Source organism: Lissotriton helveticus, chromosome 5_1, assembly GCF_964261635.1.
Source record: "Lissotriton helveticus chromosome 5_1, aLisHel1.1, whole genome shotgun sequence".
Taxonomy (NCBI): Eukaryota; Metazoa; Chordata; class Amphibia; order Caudata; family Salamandridae; genus Lissotriton; species Lissotriton helveticus.
Window position 1 is genome coordinate 910,157,384 of NC_136065.1, and position 18,816 is coordinate 910,176,199.

Genomic DNA, 18,816 nt, shown 5'->3' on the forward strand with positions numbered 1-18,816 from the left:
ATCAATTCCAGGTAGTTGATGTGCAATGTCCGTTGTTGAGTCGTCCACAGTCCCTGCACCGTGTAGTGGAGCACATGGGCTCCCCACCCTTAGAGAGATGCGTCCGTAGTCAGGATAATCTGTGGCACAGGCTCTTGGAACGGTCGTCCCTTGCAAAGGTTGTGTGGATTCCACCAATGCAGAGAGTTGTATGCCCGACTGGTCACCAACACTAGGTCTGTCAGTTGTCCCTGAGCTTGTGTCCACTGATTTGCTAAGCATTCCTGGAGCGGACGCATATGCAACCGTGCGTGTGGGACTATGAAGATGCAGGAGGCCATCATGCCTATCAACTGCATGAACACTCTCGCTGGTAGTGAGAGTTGCGGTCTGAACCTTTGGATCAGCGACTGAATGTTGTCGATCCTGACCGGGTTTGGCTGAGCCATAGCAGTCAGGGTATTTATTGTAGCGCCCAGATACTGCCGCACGTGTGCTGGCTGAAGGTGCGACTTTGGGTAGTTTAGTGAGAACCCCAGACTGTGAAGAAGGTGAATGGTGTGGGACATGTCCGCGGCGCACTTCCGTTCTGACTTTGCCTGAACGAGCCAGTCGTCTAGGTAAGGGTAGACATGTATGTTCTGTCTCCTGAGGTGCGCCGCAACTGTCGCTAGACACTTTGTAAACACTCTGGGGGCAGTGGTTACTCCGAAGGGTAGGACTTTGAACTGATAATGCCTGTTGTGGATTGTGAACCTGAGGTATTTTCTGTGGGATGGGTGGAGTGGTATGTGGAAATAAGCATCCTTGAGGTCCAAGGATGCTAGGAAGTCCCCTTGGTTTAGCAGGGGAAGAATTTGTTGCAGTGTAAGCATGTGAAAATGTTCTGACAGTATATACAGGTTGAGGGGGCGTAGATCCAGAATGGGCCTGAGGGATCCGTCCTTCTTTGGGATAAGGAAGTACAGGGAATAGACCCTTGTGCCTTCCTCCTCCACTGGTACGAGCTCGATTGCGCCTTTTTGCAGCATTACCACTACTTCTTGCTGCAATAAGTGCAAGTGCTCTGCCGACATAGGACGTTGCCTTGGGGGAATATTGGGTGGAGTGGAGGTTAACTCCAGACAATAACCGTACTGGATAAGCTGTCTTACCCACCTGTCTGTGGTGATGGACGTCCAGACTGGCAGGAACTGCTGGAGTCTCCCCCCGACAGGTGTTGGATGGTCGGGGGGCAGTGACAGAGAGTCACTGTTTGTTGGCGGCAGAGGAACGGGAGTTGTTGTTCCCTCTGCCTCTGCCCTTGGAACTATTACCTCTGTAACCCCCTCTATTCTGTTTGGGGTACGAGGATTGTGCGCCACCTTTCGTGAACTGTGTTTGTTGACCCAAGTGTCCTCTGGTAACACCGCGTGCACCTGAGCGACGAAAAGTGCTCCCCCTGAACTGTTGAGACTGAAGCGCCCCCATGGACTTAGCTGTCTCATTGTCCTTTTTAATTTTCTCGAGGGTGGTGTCCACATCTGGGCCAAACAGTCTGTCAGCATTAACGGGCTGGTTGAGTATTGTTGTTTGAATGTCAGGCTTAAAGCCTGATATGCGAAGCCATGCTTGGCGCCTTAACATGACGCTAGTGTTAATCGCCCTAGCCGCTGTATCAGCCACATCAAGTGCACACTTTATTGCTGCGTTTGAAATGAGCTTTCCCTCTTGTATGAACATTTCTGCTCCCTCCTTAAACTGGTCGGGTAGGTGTTGAAGGAGCTGTTCTAGGGTGTCGTAATGCGCCCTATCATAACGCGCCAATAGTGCCTGAGTGTTTGATATACGCCAGATATTGGCAGCCTGCGCAGCCACCCTTTTGCCCCCTGCCTCAAGCACTTTCGACTCCTTGTCTGGGGGAGGAGCTTCACCCGTAGTCTGGGAGTTCGCCCTTTTGCGGGCATTGGCGACGACCAGAGAGTCCAGAGGCAACTGTCCCCGAATATATGCAGGGTCCCCAGGTGCCGGCCTGTATTTCTTTTTGATACGTGGGTTCACCACTCTCGCCCTGGTAGGTTCTTTAAAGATCTCTGGGGCATGCTTAAGGACACCTTTTAGCATAGGAAGGGTTTTAACTGTTCTTTCTGAGACAGAAAAAGTGTCAAACAAGAAATCTTCTTCCACTGGGTTAGCATGCATGTCCACATTATGATTTGCAGCTGCCCGCTCTATTAAGGCATTGAATGCCGCTGAATCCTCAGTTGGGGATGTACGTGCTCCAAAAACCTGTTGGTCCTGTACCACCTGATGGCCTCCCTGGTCACCAGTGTCGTCATATGAGTCCTGATGGACATCAGGGTCATCATTGTCCGGGAAATTGTACTGGTCATTTTGGTCATCCTCCTCTCCCCCTGACTGGTTTGGAGAAGGTGATGGACTCCTCCTTGGTGGAGGCTGAATAGGTTCCACAAGTGCAGGAATGTCCTGTACTGGCCTTTTCTTTTTTAGAGGAATGACATATGATTGTAGTGGTTAGGAAGTGATCTTTCTTTTATAGAGAGTCAATTTCCCTGTTTCGGCATCGATATAACGCTCAGATTCTTCTTCTGAGGCTTGATGTCGATCCGACCGGCCACTTTGCGTCGAAGGTTCCGACGTTTCCGTGACCTTTGGCACCGATTTGGGTGCAAACGCCTTCGGTGCCACCTTCGGCGGCAGGGCGTAGAGAAGCTTGCTCGAAGGCATCGCAGGCACGTCCACTGGTTTCGGAGCCGACGGCGTGTGGGTCGTCGACGACGAAGACTTCTCCTGAATACGTTTGAGGGAGTCAGCGACTTGCTTTGTGAAGGAAGGCGAGGGTTTGGTAACCGACGCCGTATGTCCGGTACCATCGGAGGCCTTTGGCGTTGAAGCGGTGGCCGCCGATGCATCTTCAGTTGCGACGGGCCTTGCCTCCGTTACAGGCTTAGTCGCCGGTGCCGTTGTTGTAGATTTGGTGTCTTTGTGCCGATGCGTAGTGCCTCCGGACTTCGGGTCGATGTCTTGAGCAGACTTTGTTCCGACGGCTTTAGTGGATTTAACCGGCGCAACCGTGACCGACACCTGATGGACGACCTTCTTCGAGGACGGGTCCTTGGGCACCTTCTGCGGCGCTGTCGACTCGACAGCCTTCTTCGACTTCGGAGGGCGACAGAGTCGATGAGGTAGCAGGCTTCGTCAGTTTTGACGGGACGTCGGCCATTTTAGGTGTTGTCGAAGCCGTAGGTTTCGGTTTCGTTTTTGATGGGACGTCGGCCATCTTAGGTGCTGTCGAATCCGAAGGTTTCGGTTTCGATACGCGCAATGGCGTCTCCGCTGTTGTGTCCGTGGCCGGGCCAGAAGGCGGGGCCGGGGATAGCGGTGCAGGGTCGTGGGTAAGGCCGAGTGGCGATCCCGTGACCTGAGCCTGAATCATGTAACTTTCGGGGCATAGCTCCTCCTCTGAGCTATCTTCCGCGGCCCCATAGACTTCTTCGTCGTCCCCTACCTCCTCGACGTATTCAAGGTCTTGGCTTTGTTCCTCGACTTGCTCCTCGGGATCGGCCTCAACCTCCGTCGACGGGGGTGAAATCTGAAGATGATGGCTTCGGCCTTCTTCTGCGGGGTCGTCGAATATGTCGTCGGGTGCCGGAGCCGCTTGCCGGGCCTCGAGGCGCGCCGCGCGCCGAAGCTTGAGCGTTTTCTTTGACCTGAACTTTGAGCAGGCCATGCAGTTGTCTTCGTTGTGGTCCGGCGAGAGGCATTTGTTACAGACTGGGTGCACATCGATATGTGGATATTTAGATCCACAGACGGGGCAGAACTTGAACGGGCTCCGCTCCATGGTAAGGTCGTCGGGGTCTTGCTGCGACGAGAGGGCCTCGATGTCCGAAGAGTTACTTGACTCCGCAGAAGTCCGACTCGAAGAGTGGGATGATGCTCGAGACCGCACGCTAACAATACCGACGCAGGGAACGAAGGCCTTTTGGCCTTAAGTAGTAAGTTTTTTTTGATTCCGACAAGGAGTCGTCGAAATCACATCCGAACCCAATGGCGGAAAAAAACAATCTGGGGATGGAGTCGATGCCCATGCGCACTGTAGTCCAGGGGAGGAGCCACCTATCTCGTGATACTTCGAAGACTCTTCCAGGACAACAATGTGCAATCATCCGGACCCAACACTAGGCGGCGATCTATGCTAAAGATATGAATTTAGCAGCCCACATGCCTCGAACGTCTGTTAGCCTGTCCCTTATCAAACACATCACCAAACATTGCATAAGGGTTAGGTACAGTCAAAACCTCTCCTACGGCACAGGTCAACGGAGATACCCAATCAGTGGCAACCTGATAACAACACTGCAAACAATGAACAGAGTCCAAAGTTACGGTTCGCCGTACCCAATCTATCCTGGGATTGTGCGTCTGCAGCCAAGGCACCCCAAGGACCACACCAAAAGAAGGGGCATCAATCAAATCAAAACAAATGGATTCTGAATGACCATTATCACATAACAAACACAAAGGCTCGGTTTGGCGTGTGATTGACCCTGATGTCAATTCCGTCCCATCGATAGCTCGTACTGGTTCTGGCTGTTCCTTATATACACAGAGAATCATCAACTTCTCTTCACTTGACAAAGATTCTCTAACCCCACCTATCTCCATGGGCTCAGGTACTGATTTCTGCTCCACAGAAGTTTTGCCCTCGGATTTGACCAACATAGTTCGAGAAGCCTGAAAGCGATTCCTTTCACCACGCCTCTCCGACAACCGATGATTTAATTTCACCACCAAATCTATGAAGGCTACACAGTCATCGGGAGGATCTACCACTTGAGATACTATATCTTTCAAGTCCTCGCACAACCCTTGATAAAACAGGGAAGTTCTCTTTGCCATTGTCCACTGAGTTTCTGACACAAGCCGATTAAACGTGGAAATATAGGTTAACAGGTCCTGCCTGCCCTGCCGCAACTTTAGCAACTCAGCATCACTAGCCTGCATAAAAGCATGTTTAGCGAATAAACATCGCATCTGTTCGCTGGATAGTTGTACATTACCCGGTCGTCGTTATCCATCAATGGGACTGCCCATAAAGCAGCTGTCCCTGCCAAATATGAAATAATGAACGCAACCTTAGCGGAATCATCCGGAAAAGCATTTGGTCGACACATAAAATGTAAGTGACACTAATTCATAAATGTACTGTACTTATTACTGTCACCTGAAAACCTTTCTGTTGCCGCCAATGGCACAGGGACTGGAGTCATCACAGTAACTGCTATAGGAGTCCCACCACTAGCACCCTGCCCGACCCCCTATCAAACTGAAAGGTAGCGGGCTGTACTATGGGACCTTGAGCTCTGGTCTGATCTCTGGTCTTTACCATACTAAGCTCCTGTCGCAACCCCAGATTTTCCTCTCTCAGGTCCTGTACTTGTGACAGCAGAGTCGTAATGGCACCCATCAAGTCCTGTAAAGTAGGGCCATTGTCCCCACCCGTCGGATTTCCTGTCTCATCCATACTCGTCCGGGCAGTGTAATAATTCGTGGGCTTGGTTTTCTGTCAGTTTTCACCTCCACGCTATGCCCAACACTGCAGTAACGAGGATGTTCCCATTCCTCTACCAACACCCAAGTAAAGTACACTGGAATATCACACAGTGCACTATTCACTTGGGCACAGGGAGAGGGTGGGAGAAAAACAAGGAAAATGCCGCCGAAAGAACACCAGGGGTAGACTCAGCCTTTCAGTCTCCTGAGCAAAACACTACAACTGCACCTAGAAAAGAAAACGAACAGTAATTCTCAAATAAGGGGAAATACTGATACACACAAGGTTTATATATTTCTATAGCCATGCACTAACAATAACTGACTATAGTCTCTCTTACCAGTTCTGGATGGCTGCCCACAGACTGTATAGTCTTCAGGATCCAATGAATCAACATCCGATACAAATAGTTCTGTAACTTTGTCCTTAGATCCAATGTTCAAGCACACAAGGATAAAAAATAATCATAAGGGGGAAAAAGTCTACCGACATAAAAAAAAAAACATCCACTGGTGTTAAGGTCTCCCTAAAATACTAAATAAGTGGCCACTTACTAATTCCCCAAAAACAAAGAAACTCGAAAACTGCCGGGAAAGGCAGTGTTCGTAAAAACACCCAAAACTCCACACAACGCCGTGGAGAGAATACAAAGTTCCAGGAAGTTGCCGTAAATCAACACGCAGTGACGTATTGACTATTAAATAACGATCCTAACTAACAGAGCACAAGAAGAGACACTCGAAACCTCGCTCAAATCCGCTCTCCAGGACTCCGAGGCGCGAGTCACCAATTTCAGGAACCAAATGTCGATACATCACCGGACTCCCGAACCGGCTGTGCAACGAGGGAGGAAAAAACAGGCGAGGCGCCAGTGATCCCGCAAGAACAAACAGACAGCAAACAGAGACTCCGTAAGTGGTGAACTACTGACGAGGCAAAGAAACCAAGCAGAGGAGAAGACGTACGAGCTCCTTTTTAACTCGATCACAGAGACCACGCCAGTCATGTGACCTATCTATGCATGGCCATAGAAACAGGACCAGGGAGACCGCCTACACCCTAACACCAGGCATAAAGCCTGCCTGGTCTGGATGAACCAGGTCGGACATAGAGGGGAGGATACAATTGGTAATGGCTTTGGCCAAAAGTTTAGCCTCCATATTTAGCAGTGATATGGGACGGTATGATGAGTGTTTATCTGGAGGTCAGCCGGGTTTAAGAAATATTGCATTTTCGGCATGTCACCAGTCTGATGGGAGTCTCCCTTCCTCGAGGGCTACGTTCACCGACTCCAGATAGTGAGTAACGAACGGGGACTGAAAGAGTTTGTCAAACTTGCATGGGAAACCGTTTGGACCAGGAGCCTTGCCCGCGCGCAAGTCTGTGATGGCCGGACTCAGCTCCTCAGCTATTAAGGGAGCATCCAGGTACACCCGTGCCGTATCCGATAGGGCTTTGGGGGTAGATCCTCTATAAAGCGAGAAATCACAGATTCAGGTAACAAATCATTAGGGGTATATAAATCGGCATAATACGTCGCAAAGCTGGACACAAGCTGGGCTGGATCCGTCATCGTTTGACCATCCTCACCCAAAATATCAGGTGTTGTTAGTGGGTGAGTCACCCACTGGCATAGGCGATGTAGGAGAGAGCACGAATTGTCCCCCCACTGATATCTTCGACTGCTTGAGGCCAGCCAAGCCTGCTTGGCCTCATCCCGCAGAACATTAGCGTATACTTGTTGCGCGAAGAGGAGCTGACCGCGAGTTTGTCTACTGCCTACATCTCAACTCCATCGCTCTAGATCAAGTATTTGAGCCTCAGCCTGAAACAATGTTTCCCAGCGCTTTTTTCGTTGAGCGGCGCAGAAAGAGATGTCAGCACCCCTAAGGGTTGGCTTCATAGCCTCACAGATGGTCATCGCCAAGCTCACAGTTCCCAGATTTTCAGTAAAACAAGCCGTAATGGCCTGATACATGTAGGTCTTATTTTGTGGATCATGAAGATGCCGCGTCGAAAGGCGCCATCGGAAGGAAGAGCGGGCTATGTCCAGCCGCAATGTCAACGTTATTGGAGAATGATCTGGTAGGCCTCTAGGTAGGATATCTGCATCCGCAATCCGATAATAGTAAGTCGCCGGTAGAAATATATAATCTAAGCGCAAGAACGAATTGTGTACTGTAGAGTAGTATGTGTAGCTTTGTACTATCGTGTGTTACTGTCGCCACATATCCACCCAGCCCATATCTCGCACCAGTGTCTGTAGGTGTGTGTCACTGAGTGGCTCCAGTCCACCACGCGACCTCCTTCTATACTGAGCAAATATCAAGAAGTCCTTCCAGTCACCACCGACAATAGAGAGGCCCCTGGGAATCTTCAACATCATCTTATTCAGGCATTCCACAAATGTTTCAGACAAGTGGGGGGAGGGAGGGGGCATAAACACTACCAAATGTACAAGTTCCACCATATAATGTACCAGTCACAACTACATAGCGGCCCTGGGGGTCAGACCATGTTTTAGCATGTGTAAAGGGAACTATCCGTTGAATAATGACCACCACCCAACGGGATTCCCTGGTAAATCCTGCATGGAAGACCTGGATGTAGCCAAATTGAGAGAGGTATGGCGCTTTGGAACCCAAAAGGTGAGTTTCTTGCAGTAGCAGGACATCTGCTGAAGCACGTTAAGCATGCCGATAAAACGCCCCTCTTTTGACTTTGTCCAGTGCCCCCCTATATTCCAGCTCACTACATGGAGCCTACCAGCAGGGTCTGACATATGGTATGATATGGAGAATAAATAGAGAACAGGGTGCCTTGCATGGCATGAAAATTAAAGGCATGAAGAAAAACACGGCACAGTATGACAACACAACTCATCGAACCCCTTCCCACCCCCTCCTAACTCACCCCAAACCTCATAACGGTTTAAGTATCTGTCGCAGTTGAGGTTCTACTGCTGCCTCAACAGGGGCAGAGAACTGCCCCAAACCAATGGATCCCCAGTAAACCATCCCCATGCAAAGATAATGTTCTCAGATACTGAGAGACGAGTCACAGGGGGGAAGTCCCAGGGAGGCCATGAAATGTTTAATCAGCCAAACATATATCGTACTCACAACCCTCAGTCTCCGTTGCATGACTGTGCTAGTTCATGTTCGTCTTCTTCCACTCTGGAGCTGGATGCCCCCCGCAATTTGGATCGCCACCGTGAGCGTGATCTACGGTTTGATTTCTCTTACGTTTTGACAGTCTTTCATGCAGCTTCTCCAGAGGATGACTCCGAGTCAATAGACGGTGGGGTGTGCGATTTAAGCTTCTGCTTCTCATCCGTCCAGGCAAAGACCTCCTTGGGGGTATCGAAGAACAGCGTGCGCAACTTTTAATCTGCAGCCGGACTGGGAAAAGCAAGGCATATTGGATCATCAAGTCTCGGAGCAGGGCCTTCGCGCCTGTGAATGACTGTTGGCGTTGTTACACCAGTCTCGTATAGTCAGGGAAAATTAAAATGGAATGAGAGTTATAGTGGAGTTTGCCAGCCAATCTGGCCTGCGCAAGGATGGCATCCCTATCATGGAAGTTGGGGAGCCTGGCGATAATGGACAGTGGTCTGGCCCCGGGCAGAGGCTTCTGCATCAAGGTGGAGTGAGCACATTGGAGAATAAAGCATTGGGACAGAGACGACTGAGGGATCCATTCCGCAAGCCATGTGGTAAGAAACTGCTCATGTTGTTGCTTACGCAGCCCTCGGGAAAGCCCACAAAGCGAAGATTATTCCTTCGAGCCCTGCCCTCGGCATCCTCCACCCTGATCGCAAGATCCTTTGTGATGGATTCCAAGGAGGATTCCCTCTTTTGGAGAGATGCAACTGTGTCCTCTGTAGTAGATATACGGGTCTCAGCTTCCCTTATCCTGTCAACAGCCTTGCGGAGATCCTGGTGAATCAGCATGACGTCCGATCCCACTGCCTCGATTTTGGCCTCTAAGGCGTCGCCAGACTAGGTTATCGCCGGCATCAGTGCAACGTTGTCTGCGCCAGTAGAGGACGGGGCTGCTGGCTCCGCCGCCTGCGCCCCTGCGTAGCGATCCAGTGTGCTCTGCTTGGTACCCTGCAGCTTGTCTCGGGTCAATATGAGTGACAGTAGACGGTGTCGGGTATTAGTGATGTAGAGCTATAGGAATCGGCAAATAGGATGCGCTCGTCGTGGACCGCAATTATAATAGTATTGCTTCCGAGGAACGAAGGGTCCCCTGTCGCCACTATTATGAACATTGTTTGTCTTCAAGGCGGGCAGGCGTGAGGGCAGCCCACACACAGGCCGCGCCGGACCTAGTCTGGTCGCTTCTGCGGGCAGCCACTGTCTGCCCCCTAATGGGTGCCCCCCACACAGCCCTCTCCAGCAGCTTCGCGCAGTTCCCGCGAGGAGGCAGTCCCAGAAGGTAACTCTATGATATGGTCTCAGCTGTAGGATGTAGGGCACAGGTGAAGAGCAATGCAGGTCACAGATGCCCGCTCCAATGAGGCCCCGGAGTAGCAAAGGTCTAAGACCACAGGCCACGCTAAGAGGACTCAGATCACAATAGAGAATGAGGAGACCACCACCTCTGTCAGGGTCGCAGTCAGCATTAAGCGATTCGCACGGTACCCCAAGTTAACCTATGGCTGGAGATCCAGGATGGGGTCGGGCACCAGTAGTCCAGGAAGGCGGGTCAAGGTGAAGGGATCAAGTCGGAGCACAACATCCCAAGGAGCCCTCCGGGCGCTTGGATCTGAATGTACAATTTTAAATAGTTAATCTTGAAACCAGCTAAATCTTTCTGTATCCCTAAAAATAGCATTACCATGCTGTGATCCTGCTACTTTCAGGGATGGTACTATTTTCCCCTTACAGAAACCATACTTTCTGCTTTGAACCCCACATTCAGAGGCAGGATATAACTGACAAATATGTTCTGTGGTTTAAAATAAGAAGGTGAAAAGGGAGCCATAAAACAATACAAAACTCATTATGAAACACTGATCTTAAACATAAAATAGCTTATGTAAATGGCAAACACATACTTGATTTGTTTAGCGCTTTTGTAGCGGATAAACAGAACGATGGGATATATATGAATGCTGTGCAATCGTTCAATGGCATGTGGCCCGATATCCAGCAAACAATGACAGTCCTACAAACACACAAAAAAGCAAGCGATTACAAAACATGTCAAATGGGCATTCCTATTATCCTTTACTTTTGAATCCAAAACATTTTGAAATGTAAATGCAAAACTATGTCACGCTCATAAAGGTTACCAGTTGAAAAGAACTGCTATAATAAAAATACATAAACATAACATGATACTACGTGGCAGTGTTGATACAGTAGCCTTCAGTGGAACTTGATCATACATCAAAGACAAACACAATAAGAGGATGGAGGGAGCACTGAAACTTTTCAGACACTCACTCCCAGTCACTATTAGATCTGGGTTAAATCCATTATCGTTCTGCTCACTTCGCCACCCCAGTTCAGACCCAGCCACATGAAATTCAGTCTTGGCCCTGTTCCTCATGGGAGAAGTCCAGCCCGAACTGTCAGGCCAGGTCCTCCCTGGATGAGAAACAAGCATCCTGGGACCGTTTTTTGGGTAACAGCCCTCATCAGCTACGCTAGCGTGAATCTAGTGACAAAGTGATCAAGGGACCCACGTCTGGGCATAACCTGCCAACTATGTTTGCAATGTTCGCCCCATGTAGTCAGTGTAGGCCCTGATGTGGGTTCAACCTTATGACCCACAGAAGATTATCACTACAAACAAACAGGGACGCACAGGCAAAGGAAGCAACAAAGGAAACACAAAGAAGCAAGACAGCAGAGAAAGCCTGGTAGGAATGCAACAAAAACATGAAGGCAGAGATCGGCAAAATGGAGGACAAAAAAACAGTGATACATTTTTCCAATATTACCCTTACAATCCAACAAATTGAAGTTTTATCCTTAGGTTTATCATTTTGCCTTTCCTCAGGTTTTGACTACACTAAAACTGTATTGATATGCTTCATTTTACAGGAAAATTGAAACCAAAATATGGTATGCTACCAAATGTCCATTGGTTAATAGTAATATCGAAGAAAGACCCACTAATTTGAAAATAAGCAATATTGATTTAATACACACTGTGAATGTATTAGAAGGAAATTACAATTTTATTTAAGATCCTTTTATAAATTTAGTGAATGATAAAATAGGTATGGATTTGAGTCACACTAGTGGATTTAAACCAAAATCAATGTTCACGCCACAGTCAGTTAATGATGCTATTGACACATTTGAAAGAGGTGGGACTAAAAAATGTATGAGTTGACAAGAAAAAAGCTTTTGTCAGAAATTATTTGAAAAACGTACATTTTGATGCGATAAGGGAATTAAAATGTAATAACATTGTGATTAAGAAATCTGACAAAGGTGGAAATGTAGTTGTGCTCTCAACAGAAATGTATTTAAATGAAGGATATAAGCAATTGAATGATATCAATAAATATGAACTATCTACTAGACAAAAATATGAGATTACGAACAAAGAGTATGGAGGGATACGAATTTAATAGAATGGGAGGAATATCAGTTCCTAACCTGCATATTTCCAAAACTTCCAGCAATGTACCTTTTGCCTACATTATATAAAGATAATGTACACCTGCCAGGTAGACCCACTGTCTCCCTAAGAGGGAGCTTGCTTGAAAATACCTCTAGGTATGTAGATTTCTTTTTGCGGCCATTTGTATCTCTCCCCTTGTCCATTAAAGATATGGGAGATTTTTGTTTAAGGTTAATTAATTAGATCACTAATGTGCCTCAAAGTAAATAGTCTGTACACATGCATTCCTCACGAGCTAGGAATCGGAGCCTGCCAACATTTTTTGAGAGCAAGATCTCTTTCCTATATATTCCACACTGAAATGCTTCTTGATATGATGCGTATAAGCTTTACCAATAATTTTTTCATTTTTGATAAACAAGTTTACAGACAAACCCAGGGGATGGCAATGGGGACCTGCTTCGTCCCCAGTTATTCCAGGTTGTACCTGGCCTGGTGGGAGGAACAGGTCGTGAGTAACATCTGTCATTTTTTTTTTTTCAAAACAATTTTTATTATTTTAATTTCGGGGTGTTGAAGTATTGCAAAGACGGCACTACTCTCTGAACACCAGAGATGTAGCGTGCAAAAGATAAGCATCATCCTCAGGCAGTACAAGCAATATTCAATAGGAACATTCACCCCTGAACTCCCATCCCCCAAACTCCCATCCCATTAGTCTCCCACCCTCCCGGATCCCACCCCTAGCCCCTCACAGTGTCAGCGTGGTCCAATAGCTAATACAGTTTAATAGCAAAGTCCGTGCGTGGATCCATTCACCCCAGGTCCAAAAGCGAGTGTCCGTCATCAACCTCATGACTCGCTGGCGGTTCCAGCCGCAACCCTCTATATTCCGCCCACCTCTTCCAAATTTTAAAGTGTTTTCGGGGGCAGCCCCTGGCAACGAACACCGGACGCTCCAGCCCCATACAGAAGTCTAATCCCCTTTTCCACACCCCCAGCAAGGGAGCCCTTGGGTCCTTCCAGGCTCGGGCGATATCACGTTTGGCCACTGTAAGGCCCAATAGCAGCAAGCAAGAGGCCCAGTTGCGGGGAGCGGGGGAGGTCCCATCCCAACACTTCAGACAGGCAGTCCCAGACACCAGTCCAAAATCTCACCAGCTTATCGCACGCCCACACCGTATGTACAAAGGTTCCAATCGCGCGGCCACACCGCAAGCAATCAGGGGAGGCTATCAGGCCCGCCCTCCACAATCTGTCCCTAGTATAGTAGGCCCTGTGCAAGTATTTAAATTGGATAAAGCGCAGGCGAACCGCTATTGCTGCCCCCCTCGGGGCCTCCAAGTCAAGGCTTCCCTCCAGTCCTCTTCTTCCAGGTCTCCTATGTTCCTCTCCCAAGCAGATCTCAGAGTATCTAGAGAAGAGGAGCAATGCGTGATTAACGTTTGGTATATACTGGAAATTTTCTTCGTGCCTATCTCACCCATGAAGACCTTAGCCTCCAGCGGGATGAATTCGGGCAAGGAGTCTAGACCGACCAGGGAGGGAGACAGGGCGTGTCGGAGCTGTAGATAGCGAAAGAACTGTGTTGGGGGCATTTCATATTCCTCTCGCAGGGCCTGGAACGTCTTAAAAGCTGTGCCTGTCATTACGTGGCCCAGGGCAGATATACCTATTGCGTCCCAGCCGCTAAAACCTTTCAGGGATGCCAGCGCCGGCAGTCGCCCATTGTGCCAGAGGGGAGTCTCCCTCGTCAATTTGTTCCACCATCCCATGCGGCGCAGCGCACCGCGCCACACCCGAAAGATCACCTGTGTGACCTCCGGAAGCCTCTTCCGCGCCGCCGCCGAGTACAAGATGGTGTGCAGCATTGCTGGGTCCATCAGAAACCTCTCAAGGGCATAGGCCGGATCGCTTCGATCTCCATACCACCATTCGTTTAGCACCAACAGGTGGGACGCTTGCTAATAGGACAGAATATCCGAAATGGCCAGCCCCCCGCAGTAAGTGGAGAGAAAACACGTGCGAAGTGCCACTCTCGCTACCCCACCCGCCCAGAGGAACTGGCTCAGTGCCGAGTTCACTCGACGAAACCATTGCAGTGGAATAGAGTACGGATGATTCTGTAGCTGGTACAGTAGGCGTGGGAGAGCCACCATCTTAAATATGGCAGAGTTGCCGTAGACATTCAGGGGCATTCTGGACCATGTCGTCATGTCCGAGCGCACACGATCCCACACAGGCAGTACATTGCGAGCCCACGAGATCCCCGGGACGTCCGTCAGGAATATCCCCAAGTATTTAATGCCTCCAGTAGCCTCCTGCAAGACATCCGCCCAGGGCCCCAGACCCCCGCGATCTCCCAGGGTCCATAGCGTAGACTTCCGCAGGTTCAGGCAGAGGCCCGACACCTCACCAAAGACACGCATAATTTCCAGGACTCTCGGCCCGACCTATTGAAGTCCGAAAGAAAAAAAAGGACATCGTCGGCATAAAGCGCTATTCTGTCAGAGGGTCCCGCCACCAATTCCACACCTCGCAATTGTGCGTCCATTCGCACCCATGCCGCAAGTGGCTCCATCGCTAGGGCGAATAGGTAGGGCGAGAGGGGGCAGCCCTGGCGGGTGCCCCGGCCTATAGGGAAGGGGTTGGACACCGCTCCCGCTACTCTCACGGACGCCGTTAAGTCGGTGTATAGCAATTGTATGTAGGAAAGAAATCGGGGCCCCAAGTTCAGGCGAGACAGGAGGGCACGTAGGTAGACCCAACTCAGGGAGTCAAACGCCCTGTCAATGTCTGCTAGGAGAAGCGCCGCCGGAAGCCCGGCTGCTCGAGCCGCCTCCACCATCACCTGAGCACGCCTGATATTGTGGCGCGTCGCCCTACCAGCCATGAATCCGGCCTGGTCCGGGTGAACCAGATCCGCTATGTAGGGGAGCAGACGATTAGCCAAGGCCTTTGCCAGCAACTTCGCCTCCACATTCAGGAGCGAGATCGGCCTGTAAGATTCATGGTGCTTAGGAGACCTCCCAGGTTTACAGAACACCACAATTTCGGCATGTCGCCAGTCTGCCGGAAGGCGCCCACTGTCCCTGGCCGCCTCTAACGCTCGTTTATAATAGGTCCCCAACTGGAGATGAAACATCTTCATGAACTGAGGGAAAGCCATGGGGCCCGGGGCCTTGCCAGTGTTCAGCTCTCCTAGTGCCGTGCCCAGCTCCTCGGCCGACAATGGAAGGTCAAGCTTGGCACGTCCCTCATCCGACAGCGCCCGTGACGGGAGATGCGCGGGAGATCCGCGAGGAATGTGTCCACGTCCTCCGCCGGAAGCGACTCCCGAGGAGTATATTGGGTCGCGTAGTAGCGTGCGAAGCTGGCCGCAATAGCTGGTGGGGCCGTCACCGCTTCACCCGCCTCATCACATAGGCCCGGCAAGGAGTGCGCCTGGAACGTAGACTGGCAGAGCCTGTAAAGCATGGCGCTGGATTTGTCCCCCCACTGGTAGATCCTACTTTGTGTAGCCAACCAGAGCTGGCGAGCCTCGTCCATCAGCAAGGAGGTGTATGATTGCTGCTGCAGGAGCAATTGTCCCACGGCATCGGCCTCATCCCCAGTCGTACACTTTTCCTCTAGATCTCGGACCCTATGTGCCGCATCAGTGATAGCCTCCCTTCGGGCCACTCGGGCTGCGGCACACCAGGCAATATCCACCCCACGGAGCACACGTTTTAAGGCTTCCCAGAGGGTCACCGCGTCAGTTTCCGGCCTGTCAGTTTCGTCCCAGTAATGGGCTATGGAGGTCCTCATATGCGACTGATAACCTACTTGCTGCAAGTGCCAGGTGGAGAGACGCCATCTAAAAGGCTGCCATCTCCTGTCTAGGTGGAGGTCCAACAAGACCGGGGAGTGGTCGGACAAACCGCGTGGGAGAATGGAAGTGGAGGCCACCCGCTCTATCCAACTCTGGGGGACGAACAAGTAGTCGAGTCTAGAGAACGACCCATGGACTGCTGAAACATAAGTGTATTCACGGCTATGCGCATGTTGATATCTCCATGCATCAATCCAGCCCATCCCCTGCACCTGCCTTTCAATCTAGTCGAGGTATCAGCCAGGGGGCCCCCTCCCGGTCTGTGGCGATCCATGCTCCCATTCATCACGTCATTCCAGTCACCCCCTACTATCGCCAACACGGTCGGGATTTCAGCCCACACATCAAACAGTTTCTCAACTAGGGCTTCCTGCAGTGGAGGTGGGGCATACACACTTCCGAAGACCACAGATTCACTCCCCACCTTCCCCTTGACGAAGACATATCGGCCATGGCTGTCCACCCATTGTGTTTCGTGTGAATAGGACACTCTATGGTGGACAAGGATCGCAACCCCCCATTACCCTCGCACAAATCCAGCATGATACACCTGCCTATAACCGTAACGCTGTAAGCTCAGAGTCTTGGACCCAAGGAGGTGCGTCTCCTGCAGGAGTAGCACGTCCGCCTTTTCTCTCTTTCCCAGCCGCAAGACTGCACCTCTCTTGATCTTATCAAGCATCCCCCGTACATTCCTGCTCACGACTCGCAGGGAAGCCAGCGGGGATTCTGTGTCATGGGTGTCACCCGCCATCAGGGGGCACGTACAGCAAGGCCCTGGGTGTCATAGATTGCACGCACACATAGGAAGTTAAGCGGACACGAATAGACACTGTGTTAGAACAAGGTACCCCAACATCCCCCTCCGCCCCCTACCCCCCCGCTCCCCTCCCGCTGCACCCCCATCCCTCCAGCCCCCCCACCCAAACCCGCAACTACCCGTCCACCCCCCCACCCCATACCTCACAAACATGGAAGTACCTGTCGCGGAATAGGGTATCGCCAGCCCCCAACGGGAGGCCAGGTACCTACTACCCCAATGGATCCCCACCAACTACCCACTCTAATTTTACCTACCCCTTACCCAACTGACCCAACAGCCCCGTGGGTACGTCCGCCCTCCTACAGGCATTCCCCAGCCCACAACCCCCATGTATACATGCTACACGGAGCACACAGTTAAATGGGAAGTCACAAGCAAAAACTTTGATTCCGGGATAGCCACGTTCAAATGGGAAAGTTTCTGAGCCCCAGGGCCAGGATGTGCGGCGTAGCGCGGGGCCTCAAGACGCCGATGTCGGATTATCCACCTCTTCTGCCGCCCCGGCCTCTCCAGTGCGGGAAGGTTGACTCTTCTGGGAGCGCGAACGCCAGTTGCTTCTGCTGCGTGACCTCCGGGGAGTTCTCGGAGGTCCGCCAGTAGATGAAGAGTCAGAGTCTCTACCTGGAGGAGTATGCACCCTAATGCGAACTGTTTCATCTGTCCAAGCAAAGACCTCCTCTGGTGAGTTAAACAATTGTGTCCGGGATTGGAAGACGACTCGGAGGCGAGCTGGGTAAAGCAGGGCGTACTGAATCTTCAGATCTCGCAGGCGCGCCTTTGCCGCAGTGAAGGATTGCCTTTGTTGCTGCACTAGCTTAGTATAGTCAGGAAAGATGAGGATCTTTTGATTGTCATACATCAGGGGCTCCTTCGCTCATGCCTATCGCAAGATAACATCCCGATTGTGGTAGTTGAGCAGTTTGGCGATCACGGGCCGAGGACGGGCACCCACAGGTGGCTTCGGGAGTAGTGCTCGGTGCGCCCTCTCAACCACAAAGCAGCGCGACAGGGAATCCGGGGGGAGCCACCCCTCCAACCAACGGGTCAGGAATTCCACCATATCGCCCTTCTCGCTATCCTCCGGAAATCCTACAAAGCGTAGATTGTTCCTACGGGCCCGACCTTCTGCGTCTTCAACCCTGAGCGCGAGGCCCTTCTGTATGCCCTCCACATCATCCTCTACCTCGGTGATTCTGGTCTCGGTTTCGGTAATGCGGGCCACCGCATTGCGCAGGTCTTGTCGAAGCAGGGTAACATCCGCACCGACGGCCCCAATTTTTGCGTCTAACATGTCTCTGGACTGCGTGATAGCAGCCATGAGGGCCGCGTTGTCAGGGCCCGGTCCCTGCGAGCCTCCTGCGGCCCCGGCCCCGTGAATTTGTCTATAGTGCCTTGTTTTGAAGTGTTGCCGCTATTGCCCCCCCTCGTCATGGTGAGCCACTGGCACAGGAGCGTAGTCCAAGCAGGCCGCGGGGCGCCGGAGGAACCCCCGTCGCACACCGGGTGTGGGCCTCTGGATGCAGCCACTCGGCCTTTGTAGGCGGCACTGAAGAACCAACGGGCCTCACAGGGGGGTGACATCTGTCATTTTGATAACCATTTTGTCCTAAGGGTATGGTATATTGACGACATTTTCTGTATTTTGAAGGGAGATCAAGAACAAGCCTGTGACTTTGTTAATATACTTTGTTAATATACCAAATCATAACTCATTGAATTGAAGATAGAGTCAGTGTGAGCTTCACGCCACGCAGCCGCTCACGCCAGGCACATCGGTTATCGGCTATGTGCCCTGTTTCTGGAAGCTGATGTTGATGTAGAACTCGAGCGGACCGTTGGTTACCGTTCTGTACTTCCAGTCGGCTGCAGTTGAACTTCACATAGTGAACGCCAAAAAAGCCGAAAATTTCGAAAGTGCACGCGGGGTGCTAGTTTTTGCGAGAACGCTTAAGGGATTATTTATCTGCTGGCTGGTGTGATACATTGTTTCATTGGTAT

At 50.9% G+C, this 18,816-nt stretch overlaps 1 protein-coding gene across 5 annotated transcripts in view; it reads right to left on the minus strand.

Moving 5' to 3' along the window:
- Nucleotides 1-18,816, minus strand: part of DLG5 (discs large MAGUK scaffold protein 5) — a 957,981-nt gene that overhangs the window by 61,847 nt on the left and 877,318 nt on the right. For all 5 annotated transcript variants that reach the window (XM_078643375.1, XM_078643374.1, XM_078643372.1 and 2 more), the window contains one exon: nucleotides 10,602-10,711. In XM_078643375.1, the coding sequence (XP_078499501.1) occupies nucleotides 10,602-10,711 (110 nt within the window). The remainder of the gene's footprint in view (nucleotides 1-10,601; nucleotides 10,712-18,816) is intronic.